The 12831-nt window shown below is 37.3% G+C and overlaps 1 protein-coding gene across 2 annotated transcripts in view; it reads right to left on the reverse strand.

The window, feature by feature from the left end:
- Gria3 (glutamate ionotropic receptor AMPA type subunit 3) overlaps positions 1-12831 on the reverse strand; it is a 263616-nt gene that overhangs the window by 63866 nt on the left and 186919 nt on the right. For both annotated transcript variants that reach the window (XM_038316290.1, XM_038316291.1), the window contains exons 6-10: positions 12399-12560; positions 9185-9352; positions 5245-5349; positions 4097-4204; positions 2190-2396 (exon numbers count right to left, since the gene is read on the reverse strand). In XM_038316290.1, the coding sequence (XP_038172218.1) occupies positions 2190-2396; positions 4097-4204; positions 5245-5349; positions 9185-9352; positions 12399-12560 (750 nt within the window). The remainder of the gene's footprint in view (positions 1-2189; positions 2397-4096; positions 4205-5244; positions 5350-9184; positions 9353-12398; positions 12561-12831) is intronic.

Here is a 12831-nt window from a genome sequence, read left to right on the forward strand (position 1 = left end):
ATGCAATGGATCTGAGACAACACTTTAGCTATGGAATAGTATAGTGAGCTGATTAAAAGCACTGTGTTCTTGATATGTTCAGAGTGTTGGTGTCCCTCTTTATATGTTGAAATTCAAATCCATTAGGTAGTGTTGCTGAAAAATGAGGTACTTAGGAAGTAGTTAGTCCATGAAACACAGTCTTCATGAATAGGATTACCTTGAATAGGATATCTAGAATAAGAGGCTACAGAGACCCATTGCCCTTTCCCTAATGTGAAGATGCAACAAGCAGCTACAATTTATGAGTCAGAAAGTTCATCATTACTAGACAATGGAATCTTTGATTATCCATGTCCCAGCCTCCAGAATGGTGAAAAATCACTATCTGTTGTTTACAAGTCTAATATGCTTTCTTATAGCAGCCTGAACAACTAAGACAGGTCCTGCAGGGTATTTGGTCTCTGGAATGTGACTTTAATTCTTAGCTTAAATATTCTCACATGTAGAATGAGGTTACTAATGGAACTTCTTCAAATGCATGTTGTGAGGATTAAGGTACATAATGTTTGTAAAGTACTTAGCACAGTAGGTATCAGGCAGTGAATACTCTATAAGTGTTGGCTAAGAATAACACAAATATTACCTTATTTTTCCCACCATGAGCTCAGATTAATGAACCTTTGTCAACCATTATTGTATACGGGTCTTGATTCACTAGAACAAAAAGTGAGACTTCCCTACATGTAAGATGATATATTAAGTGTAGAAAGAATTGTAGGCATGCCAATACCCTTTGAGCATTGTAGAAATAAGGGACAAGCAAAAAAAAAAAAAACCCACTGTCACTCGGAAAGGGAGAGACTAGTACTATGTTATAATGGTTGAGAGAGACTCAAGGTCCTCAGAAATCAATTGGGTTGTCTGCCCCTCTCTGGAAGTAGAAAACCTCTTTCTCATCTCTGGACTGACTTGTGTTTCATCTGCAACTCAGTCCTGCCCCAGTTCCCTGGGCCAACCTTGACCTAAGACAGGTGGTGACTGGCTCCAGCCCCACAGATGGAGGTGGGGGTTCAAGTTACTGTACTGTTTGTCTGGCAAGAGGAGAGTGTCCCAGTTTTGATACCTGGGGCCCAGCCTCATTTTAAGCCTTAGTTCCCATTCTGTGTCCTTATTTTTAGAAATAAGCTTCTTCCTTTATGCTGGTTTCCAAAGGCTTATTCTAAAAACCACATTGAGTGACCCCGGTAGTCTCTTCTGATTGAAGAGCAACACCCTATTTTGTGCTGGCTACCTCTGGAATCATTTTCCTGATCTTCAGTCCAATAGATACATGGATGTTTACTTCTTACCAGCTATCACTTCTCAGCAATCCCCCACCCCAATTCATTTGTCTTCTCAGTATCTGTTGCCTGGATGGATACTAATCATTGCACATGATTCTTGTTTATTAGAACCAAATATTTCCCGTCCTGATCTGCACTTTGGTTAGTTTATTAGAGACTGGTTTACCCAATAGGTAATTCTGCTGGTCAGTTGTACTTATCCTCACATGCCTCATTGGTTTTCCTAAGATCTGATGCTTCCTGAGAGCAAAACCATTTAGAACTAAGTCACCAAGGAGCTGTGAAGATAGCACTGTAGCCTTCTTAAAGTTTTATCCTGGTTTTGAAAGTGAGGAATTACAGCAATGTAGATCTGATTTGCTAGTGTGAAACAAGATATAGGGGTACAGTTAAATGGTAAAAATCTTAATTAAGGTGGTAATGTTGTTGGTTGGCATGAAGAGTGCAGTTAGATTTGAGAGACTTAGTAGAATTCATAGTGCATTCTGGTTCATTAGATATGAACCAGAAAAGATGAGGAACGATGGCGACACTAAAGGCAACTACAAAGGTGGGTGCTTCTGACACCCGAATCAGTGAAATATAGAAGGAGTAGACTCTAAGGAGAGGGCAGGCTGTGCTTAATTTCACTTAATTCTATTTGGTGGCTGAGTAATTTCCCTCAATTCTATTTTCCTTCTCATAAAATAGCCCTGTCACTCAAAGGATGGTATCAATAGTCTACCTTTCATGAAAAACTACTTGCGTTTTACAGATTCATAAATTCTGAAGTCTGATAAATCTTAAGCTTGAACATTAAATCGCTCATTTTCTTGTTAACTGAAAAGCACAGAAATAAGTAACAGTGGAACCAAAAATACTTACTCCGTAGACAAGTTCCCCAACCATGCCATTCCATATTTTAGTCTCTGGATCTCGTGCGCCATATTTCCCATCACCGACAATGGATAATTTGTATTTGATCCTTACATGTTTGGCTATTTCATAGGCTAAATCAACACAATAGCCTTCATAGCGCTCATTTCCTTCTAGTTGCTCATGATTCTTTTTATACATTACGTATGGTGATTCCTTTGGGACCAGAAAAAAAGAACAAAAGATTACTCCTATCCATTTTTCCCTAAGAGACAGTAATTGTAAGAGGAATACATTTTCCCCTCTGTTGCTATTGAGGCTTAGTGTATGGATATGATTTTTTAAATTTTTGACTTATTCAGCTATTCATAGAACCGTGTATTCCTTGGAGTCCTTATCAGATAATTTAATGAAGTAGGGAAGCATTTAAGTCTTTTTTTCTAAAGTTTGAAAGTGGGACTAGTTTTCAGCAGCAAAGTTTTTTGATTTAGTTGAATTGGAAGTGCTATCTCCTTTAGTACATAGAGACAAACTAACTGCCTTCCATTTCTAAGGATGCATTAGGGAGAAGGTAGGCTTCTGGCAGGCCATAGAGAAACACTAATTCTTGTGAAGCTGGAGTGTTTGGTTCAGTCTTTTTTCCATCTTCAGGGCTATATACAGTTCTTAGGATAAGGTGAAGGAGAGTAATTGATACATACTGTTTAAATATCATACTTCTTTTAAACTGAGTTATGTACTTCCCTTAAAAGTAGCTTTAGGAAGACTATTTTAAAACTGACACTACTCCCTCAAATGTCTGTAGTGTGTTGAATTTTGTAGAATGTGTGGCTAATTGTGCCTTGAAGTGGTCCTAAGACATAGGTGGGAGATGATTATTATTTATTTCCATCCTACAAATAGCAAAGATAAGATCCTGAGGATTAGATAAAAATGTAACTTGCACAGATATACATAGGAGAGTTAGGTTCCACATTAGAATCCTAACTGATTTTCTTTCACACAATGACAACTCTCTACAATGAAGACTTAGATTTTATGTCTTCTTTTGGGGAAAAATTGGAAGAGGACACTGTAAAAGTGTTCCTTATTCACACATTCATCCATCTATTCTATCTTTTCTCTCTCGTTCTTTATTTGTGTATATAGCAAATGAGCACATATCATGGTATTTGTGTAGAGGTCAGAGGGACAACTTGCCGGAGTTGGTTCTATCCTTCACCTTATAGGTTCTTGACATCAGTCTCACATCATCAGGATTTGTGGCAAGCAACTTTACCCACTGAGTCATCCCACCATTTCTCTCTCCCTTCCTTCCTCTCAATTTTCTGATGGAACCTAAATACGTACTTAGTTGTGGCCAATTCTCCATCTCTTTTTTTATTGCCTCTACACCTGCTTTCATTCCTTCTGTGCCCTTTGGCTGTAGTATTTTCCCTCCCATGTTGATATTACATGTGCTTAGTTTCCCTTACACCTGTCCCTTAACATCTTTCTGCTCTCATGGACCCGCCATCTAGTTTCTTGGCCTTTACTCATGCTTACTCCCATCTAAATACCCATACTTAACAGTTGGAAAATAACATCTGCATATGAGAGAGAGCATGTAGTATCTGGTTTTCTGAGCCTCAATCATACTAATACCTATAATATTTTCCAGTTCTGCAAACTTTCCCGGAAATTCTACAATTTAATATTTCATTATGGATGAGTAAAATTCCGTTGTGGATTGCAACATTTTGTTCATCTTGGAGAGGGGTTTGAGGGCTCCTGAACAGCTGTTGTGTTAAAACTGTTGCATGCATGAACACAACGCTGGCTGAATAATATGTTTAGACCTGTTCAGAGTACTTAGAACTGAATAATACTTTTAGGATGATGTTGAGAAAGTTTACTTCTTGTATGTCCACACTTACCAGAATGGTAGTCACGACAATTGTCCGGTTCTCTGAGGATGCACTATCATTGCTGATTTGCTGATCTGAGAAGGGCACAAACCTTTCATACTCATTCCAGTAACCAGCCTAGAAAGAACATTTGACCCAGGTGACTATTTTTCTCTCAAGAAATACTAAGTGAACTTCAAGGAGTTTGAGATTTACAAGGATTGAACTCTGTTTCTATCTGTTACTGCCCTTAGGACAAAAAGGATATTCATAGAGGAGTGCTTATTGTTCCTTTATCTTGAGGATTCCTTTCCTCACCTCATCCTTACTGACATCCTGCAAAATACTTAAACTCACTGTGTAATCAATTTTTTTTGCCATTAGATCTCTATAGCAGAAAAATGTTTGGAACTGCAGCATGCTGCTGTATAGGAGTAGAAAGCCAGTTAGTTGCCTGTAGATGTAACACAAGTTAGTTTATAGTTTAAGAGTTTATTATAGTGCTATGAAATCCTCTTTATGTCTAACTCAACTGTTAATAAGGTAGAAGCCAACTGGCCATATAAAATTCAGCTATGGAGAAAGGAATTTTGTCCCAAGAATTTTGGTGGTGGATTGGCAAAACGGAAAAAGACCTATTTTTCATTTTTATTTGCTAAGAAGCATATGTACTTGGGAAGATTCTGCTATGAAGTTGGTGATTCCTTCCTTTTGTTTAGAAAACTGTTAAGTTTTATGCGACTAGTCTCAGAAGGTCATCCTCCTTTAAAAATTGTTGGGTCATTCTGATTCCAAAACTCTATGTATCTTATCTTTGCTCCTCGGCAGATGGAAAGGCAAATGGAAAGACAAAAACACCAAGTGGGACTTTTCTTTCTTATTTTTTTTCTATTATTATTATTAGAAATTTTCACCACCTCCCCTCCTCCCATTTCCCTCCCCCTCCCCCCATTACCCCTCTCCCTCCCTCTCCAGTCCAAAGAGCAGTCAGGGTTCCCTGCCCTGTGGGAAGTCCAAGGTCCTCCCCCCTCCATCCAGGTCTAGGAAGGTAAGGATCCAAACAGACTAGGTTCCCACAAAGCCAGTACATGGAGTAGAATTTCCACTATATCTTCTTGTGTGAGAATGCTCTCACCTTTGGAGAGACATTTTTCTTATTGTCTCTTTTGGTTACTTACTTTTCGAGAGCCTGAGACTTTCATTTCATACACATCAATGGTATAATTTGTCCTACGTCCATAAGTATCAAATTGGATGTTTCCAGTCATTCCTTGGACTTGCACCTGGTAATAAAGGAAAGTGGCAAAGAGTGGCACTATCTTTTGCATTGTTGCCGCTAGGGATCTAGGATGAAATCTTTGAGGATTTTCATTTTAGGTCATTGAATTCCATGTGGCAGATCATGTTTTCATGGATCTTTATTTTCTGAGCAATATGTTTTTCTCTGCCTCTACGTTATGATGCTTTGAGAAGGCAAAAGAAGTGGTTACCTGTCTAATGCAACGAGACATCTATAACCACTGTTTCAAAGACTTTTCTTTTCTAGTATTCCCTTCTTAAGAGTATACTTTAGGCTGAATACTTTAATGCATTCTGCATTTTAATTTTTGGGGGGCCATTATTATGTATACATATTTCCAATATTTGAAAATAATTTAGTTTCCAGAACTTGACTCAGTGGTCTTGTTCTGTAAAATGGAAAATCCCAGAAGTACCTATCTCACAGAACTATTTAGATGATTAAATGACATCTAAGTAATGTTGGGCATGTAGTGAATATCACAGTGTGGTCTAGATATATTGACATTTAATTTTATTTATTAATTATTCTGTGTGTATGATTTGAATGTATGAACACAGGCACTCATGTTTTACAGTGTGTGTAGGTCAGAGGACATTTTTTAGGAGTTGATTCTTTCCTTTTCCAATGGGATCTTGGCATTGAACTCAGGTCATCAGGTTTGTGCACCAAACACCTTAACCCATGGAGTCTTCTTGCCAACTCCAAGCTGTATTAATTACTAACCAAAATGAATTTAGCTATTTTTCAAGAGGGTTGCCCATTTATGGACTTCGACAGTGAGAAAGGCAGCCCTTTCCCCTCATTTAAACTATATGCTAAGGTAGCAGAGAACATGAATGCCGTGGAGAGATAATTCAAAGACTGATAAAATTTGTTGGCTTTAAGGGATCAGGAATGTAGAATTCTAGATAATAAGAAAGAAATGCTAGAGCTGCATTTCTGAATTGAGATGCCAAATTCAGAGTCCACATATGCTATAGTGGTTTCAGGTTCTGGGCCTAGTCTTATGAATATAAGAGGCCACATCTACTGACAAATTTCCTGATCCGCTCTATAGTTCAGAGATATCCAATAAAGATGGTCTGTCTGCCTGTCAATCTATCTGGCTTATTTACTTTCTAAGTAAGAGTCAGAGACTTCAAAGAAAAATAAACTCTTTTGTTTTCTTAAGATGAACTGGTAAAATACCCTTTTCTTCATTTCTAGAAAATAGGAGCTGGCAAACAAGTCAGGAACAGTAATGGGGTTCTACTGCCAAGGAGAAATTTGATAACATTGGTTAAAAGAAGGGGATTTCTTAGTACCAGTAGGAGGCTATGGAACTACTCTGATATGGCAGCTTGTCCATTGAACCAAAGAAACCTAAGCACTAAGCTTGCAGACCACGTGAAAAGACAGTTCTAGGTAAAGAAATGGACCTTAGTTGATGGACAAATGACTTATCTAGTAGGATGGAACTGGTGCATATTATGATGTCAGACAGAGCAGAGACAATTGCATAGGACTTATTAAGAAATTCTTCATTGTTTTACATACTCAGGTCTGCAAGTCTCATTAAGAATTACACATTGCAAAAGACCCAGCTTATCTGAACTTGACTTACGGACTGGACAGTCACTCGGTATCCTAGAGATGCTAGAACCATGATTCAAGTCTTTGGTGAACAGGAATAGAATTGGACTACCACTCTAAGTGAAGTCTATTTTTAGGGATGTGGTCTGGTATCAAATGTCAGTGACAGATTCCTACCATCTCATCTAGAATCCCTTGCATGTGATTTACCCATAATTTTAACCATCCATAGTTTTCTGATTCCCATACTAGATTGGGAGCATCTGAAGATAAGAAATATCCATTTTCTATGTTTTCGACACAGAATGCAATGCAATTCAAATACGAGATTGCCTTAGCTTATCTTCTATGTGCATGCTAATATAGAACCTGATACATAGGGGCTTACTAAATGCAGAATGGATGGCATGGTTATATATTCATTTCACCACGCCCCAAACATGCTTCTATCTAAAAATAGGGATTTTGTTTCTAGAGGGAAAAATGGTTTATGGAGAAACTACGTGTTAGTCATAGAAAAGATGTTTGAACATCATATAATCTCACTTTTAATGAAGTCAAGTAAAGGGGGATTTTTAAAAGACGTAATAATGCATTTAGTATTTTAGATCAATTTATTTTAAGTCTGACTAGAACAGTATTACTAAGGGCCCATACTCTTTTGGAAAAGGCCATTGCTTTTCAGATGTTTTTTGGAGCAGTAAAACATGTTGTTTGTACAAAGAGTTGAAGGATCCCTGTGATGAGGTGAGTGACTGTTAAGGCCTGGAAAGGCAAGTGGCTTTTTTGTCTTATCGCTTGAACTGACCAGTGAGTTACACATGCAGAAACTTTTCTGTGCGACAGGATAGTTGGTCTAATTATTTAGTAGCCAAGTTTCTTATTTTATATTCTGGTGTCCCCTTTCTCTTTGGGGAAGGTGGTGGTTTACATTATGAATGGCCAATCAACTAGAAATGCGGGCTCCTGCCCCACGAGGTTTTGTTGATGAAAACTCCTTTTGATTCACTCATCATTATGTTACACCTGACAATACAAATCTTGTAACTGCTAGTAAGGTTGAATTTAATTAACTGCTCTTCAAAATCATGCGGTGCTACTTCCATAAAACGGGCATTTGTTAGGGAATTGACATAACAACGTAAGAGTCTGCATGATAGGAGAATGACTCATATCTCTTTCTTGGAGAAAGACACAGGGGCTACTAAACTCTTTTGATTGAATGTGTCCAACTTGGCAAATTTAAGGCAGCAGTAAGCGAGCCAACTACACAAAACGATGTACGTTATGAGGCTGTTCCCAATTCTTCACTGCTGGGTTGTGCACCGAATTATCTTACGATGGCCTATTTCTTTGTTCATTTGGATGTCCCAAACATCAAGATAATTAGTTGGAAAGAAGAGATTCTTGTACTCTTGAAGGCTCATTTTAATGCATGCAGGCACATGTGGCAGGCATAAAATAAAATATTCAGGAAAGAGCTCTTGCTTGGAAAGCTGCAATGAATGGGTGATGTTGCTCCTAGTGTAAATAATGGAATCTGTTCAAAGGACGCTGCTTGAAGCCTTAAATGATCTCCTACCCAGTAAATGCTAAAAACAAGTGACCTATTTGATGGTCTATCCATTGATTCCTTGTACTTTTCTTTAGGCTTTTTCTTTGCGGCACTGGGCAAAAGCCTCTTAAGTAGGCCTAGAAATGATTCATGTTCCTGCATTCTACCATGCAGAATAGTACAAGTGTTCTTTTTGACAACAGAAATACTATCACACTGGCTCGCTTCCACAGTCCATCCAGCTCATAATTTGTCTGATGAGCCTAAGAATGCTGCTGTCCTTTGGAATGCTTATCTTGAAGTTAGGAATATCTTATACTCCCTAAGAGAGAGTCTCCCTACAAATGTGACATTTGTAGAAGATATGCTATTTTGAACCTGCTTAGTCATTTAATCTATAATTTTAGAGGGTACCAAGTTTCATTTACCATTTGCAGTGCGGCATAAAACCAAAAATTTATTGACCCTAAATTTGCTCTATTTTTTTTTCAAACTTCCTTGTAGAACTTTCGGTGGGATTCTAGATTGTAGTGACCATCCACAAATATCTTTTTTGTACAGCCTGAGATGCTGCTCCTTTTAGTATACTCTCTTTCAGAACTGAGGTCTCATGTGTGTGTGTGTGTGTGTGTGTGTGTGTGTGTGTCTTTATAAAGACCCATCCACTCCAACAAACAATTGTCTTTACCATTTTCAGAGCTCTCTCAATATCAATTCCTTGACTCCAGGGCACAGCAGGATTCGCTAAGCAGTCTCCAGCACTGCCTCTGCGGGATACATCCACTCGCTGCCTCCTCAGGTATCGGAAGGCTTCGGCTATGACCAATATTGCATCGTGTGTCAATGCAGATGTATACTAAAACAGACACACGAAAAACAAGATAACATGACAAATGACACCCTCCAATCTTGCCTTGTTCCTTATGATTTTTATCTACCTCTATACTTGCTTTACAAAGATCTCCTAATTATTTGAGTTGGAAATTCTCTCCGGGCAAGCCTGGCTTTGATGCATTCGACAATGATGCTTCTTACCTCATGTGTACACATGTTAGGATTATTGAGATCAAATGGCTCACGGAAATCTCTTTCTCGTTCTCAATACTGTTTCATATTGAGTGAGTGACTATAAAAGGCTGGGTTCTTTATAAGGAAGAAATGCATGTGATGTTAAGGGTTGGCATGTATAGATTAGAGCAGAAACAGCATATCCTAAAGCAAGGCTGAGTTATTGCAGTTTGTAATAGAAAATTCAGATCTGTTGTTTACTTAGGGGGAAAATGGAAATAGCTAAGTTAGACAGCTTGAAATTAATTTGGAAGGAAACATTAATCATTTCTGTCTGGACCATGTTTGCAGCAAGCTAGGACCTCTGGCCAGCAATAAATCAGTTTTTGTTTCCCAGGGGGTAGCAAAAACCAAAGATGCTTTTCAATTGTAGAAAATTACAATTGTTATTGAGTTTTAAATCTGATAACGTCAACAATTTGTAGGCAATGCTTCATGATGCTACCTCTTTCTGGCAAGAATACGTACTTTCTCTTTCTTGTGCACAGTGATATGTTCTACGAGGGATGAGGCTAGTCACTTAACACAAGGGATTTGATTATCTGTAGTTTGAAATGGTGGCTGCCTTTCTATTAAACAAATCAACAAAAACATGATTAAAATAAGCTGGCCTCTGTTCTGCAAGGGTGATGAATATTTGTAGAATATGGAATCTTATTGACTTTTTAAAATGTAACAAAATGTCCTACAAGGACTTCTTACTATAGAAAAGTCTGTCCAAAATACAATTGGGAGCGAATACATTGTTGTCACTACAACTATCAATTTACTTTTCTCATTCAGGAGCAAGTCATCAAGTATGAGTACAATAGGAGCATATTTTCTTTCATGAAGAAAAATCTTTGTGTTTGCCCATCCTAGCACTACCTAAAGCCAACCATGATAATTTTTTTCTAGCCAACGGCATAAATAGTCACCAATCTTAATGCAGTTATTCTAAAGCTATGCTAAAAGAACTGCTTAATTTTGTGCTTTACTGTTTCTATTTACCCATGCATGAGATTGCCCTCTCCATCTAAAATAAGCCATAAAATGAAATGTTTATAAAATATAGATTAAATAGCATCTAGATTTTAATTTCTCAATGATTTTCCCCAACTCTATATATTCTGCATCAAATATTAAAGGGGGATCTTCAATAGATTCAGTACAAGGCTCAATACTTTCTTAAACCACTTCTAGGATTTTTTTAAATAAGACTAAGCATTTCTTTGTAGTAAACACTAGTACTTTGCATTACACACACTCATTATTAATGGGTACCTGAGATGGTTCTCATTATCTTTTCTATAAGTTATATATCTTCAGAGCAGAAATAATCTACTCTGTAGTATCTCTCTTTCTATCTCTAATCCTTGTTCATTTTCTTACATCTAACACCGTGTTTTGAAAATTGTTGAGAACCCTTAAAATAATGAATAAATGTATCTTTGTCTTCTATAGCTGCTAAATCAAAACATCCCAAAACAGCGTGGTTAGGCAGTTTCATGGAAATATAAGCTTTAATAAGCTCACCTAAATAAAGCAGGAGGAATCATACAAGTTTAGTACATTAAGAGATTTGATTATAAAACATTCCTCATTGGGAATGTGACCATATTCCCTGAGACAAATTAGGACACCTGGTCTGACCAAAAGGCAGAATGATTTAAAATGGAACTGCCCTGGAAAATTCTGGCACATATAGTCTGTACTACAACCATGCAGTTAGCTTCCAACTAGTAAGTGACTTTATTGAATTGTATAATTATGTTTAGCTCATGAATTTTCTAGAGAATTTCAATTGTTTAGAATTTTTACTTGTAGTAGGTTCTGATGTGACCCATTTATAGTAGTACGGAGTGCATCGCTTCTTTCATCTATGTCCTCTACTGTTCTTCTCTGCCCTATTATTGTTGCGGAGAAGCAGAACTTGAAAGTATGAGAAAGAACTTCCTCAGTTTCCCTCTATAAAGTGAAGACGTTGACAGTACTTGATTCTTCATCTTACATTGTGGACATAGTACTCATATTCACTATAGCAGCAAAGAAGAACTAAAAGTTATTTCCATACTTGAATTGGTATACGCTCATTCCCTCAGAACACTAATTAAAGTATCTGTCTGTCTGTCTGTTTATCTGTCTATTAGCAAGACCCTTTGTGTACAGGAATAATTTCCCATAATTTATCTGTTTTAAACATGTGAGTAAATAATAGGATCTTTAACCATAGGGAACACATAGGAAAATATGCACTCTAACTATAACTTTCTACTATTAATATTCTTATCTAGATTTTCAGGAAAACAAGCAGCTTAGGTAATCTAAGTATTTTTAAAGACACTTTTGTAGACAGGCAACTATTTCTGTTCTATATTGCCACACATATAGGTAATACATATTCTATATTAGAGACTAATTCACTTGGGTGTTCTGAGATTCATGGAACTTATTATCATGGAGCAATCACATAAATAATGTAAAATCCAATTTTCTGTTTCAGACTTTCAATCTTCTTTACCTATTTGCACTGTCTCCACCCTTTGCCTGATTCAGTTTCTTGCAATAGTGTAAATTTCTATGAAAATATTAGAAATGATATTCCATTCAAAAATTAAAGTTAATTTATTTTCTAACAGCAGATTTTTACAAGATCTTATTTTCTATCTATATATATATATTTTAAAGTTGGGGTGGTGCTATACAATAGAATCATGTGCTGCTGTCTTTTTAAGCATCTTTGAATACTTCTGAAGTAAGATCAGTTGCTCACAGGATGGTTCTAAGTATATAAAGTCCATATTGAAAAGCCCTGGAAAGCTGGCCTTCGTGGTCTATGTGTCATGGAGCATTACCTTCAGTGGTACATTCTTGGCTTCGGGAAATTCCCTTTCATCCAGTCTCACCCAGCGCTGTATGAACTGCTGAACCATTGGGTTTTCATTGTTGACAATCTGGAAACCTGTAATGTTGGCTCCCCCATGCATGACTCTTTCCAGTAAAATGTCAGTAAAACCCTGAAAAGACAGTGAGAGTGATCATGACTGTGAGAGACAAACGTTTCTGCTTACATTATCTGTTGGAGACTAAGGATAGAAGGAAGGATTCCTTTCCTAAGATTACTTATTAGCAGTAAGCAAGGCCTTTGATGTGAAACAAATTTGTAAGACACCATATCTTTGAAGCTATTGGCACAGTGAAGAAATGGTGCACACTTCCATTTTCCTGTCTGTGACTTTAAGTACCACACAAACCAACACAGGCTCTGCTTTCAAGCGAATATTTTGT

Source organism: Arvicola amphibius, chromosome X (assembly GCF_903992535.2).
Source record: "Arvicola amphibius chromosome X, mArvAmp1.2, whole genome shotgun sequence".
In the NCBI taxonomy this organism is placed as follows: Eukaryota; Metazoa; Chordata; class Mammalia; order Rodentia; family Cricetidae; genus Arvicola; species Arvicola amphibius.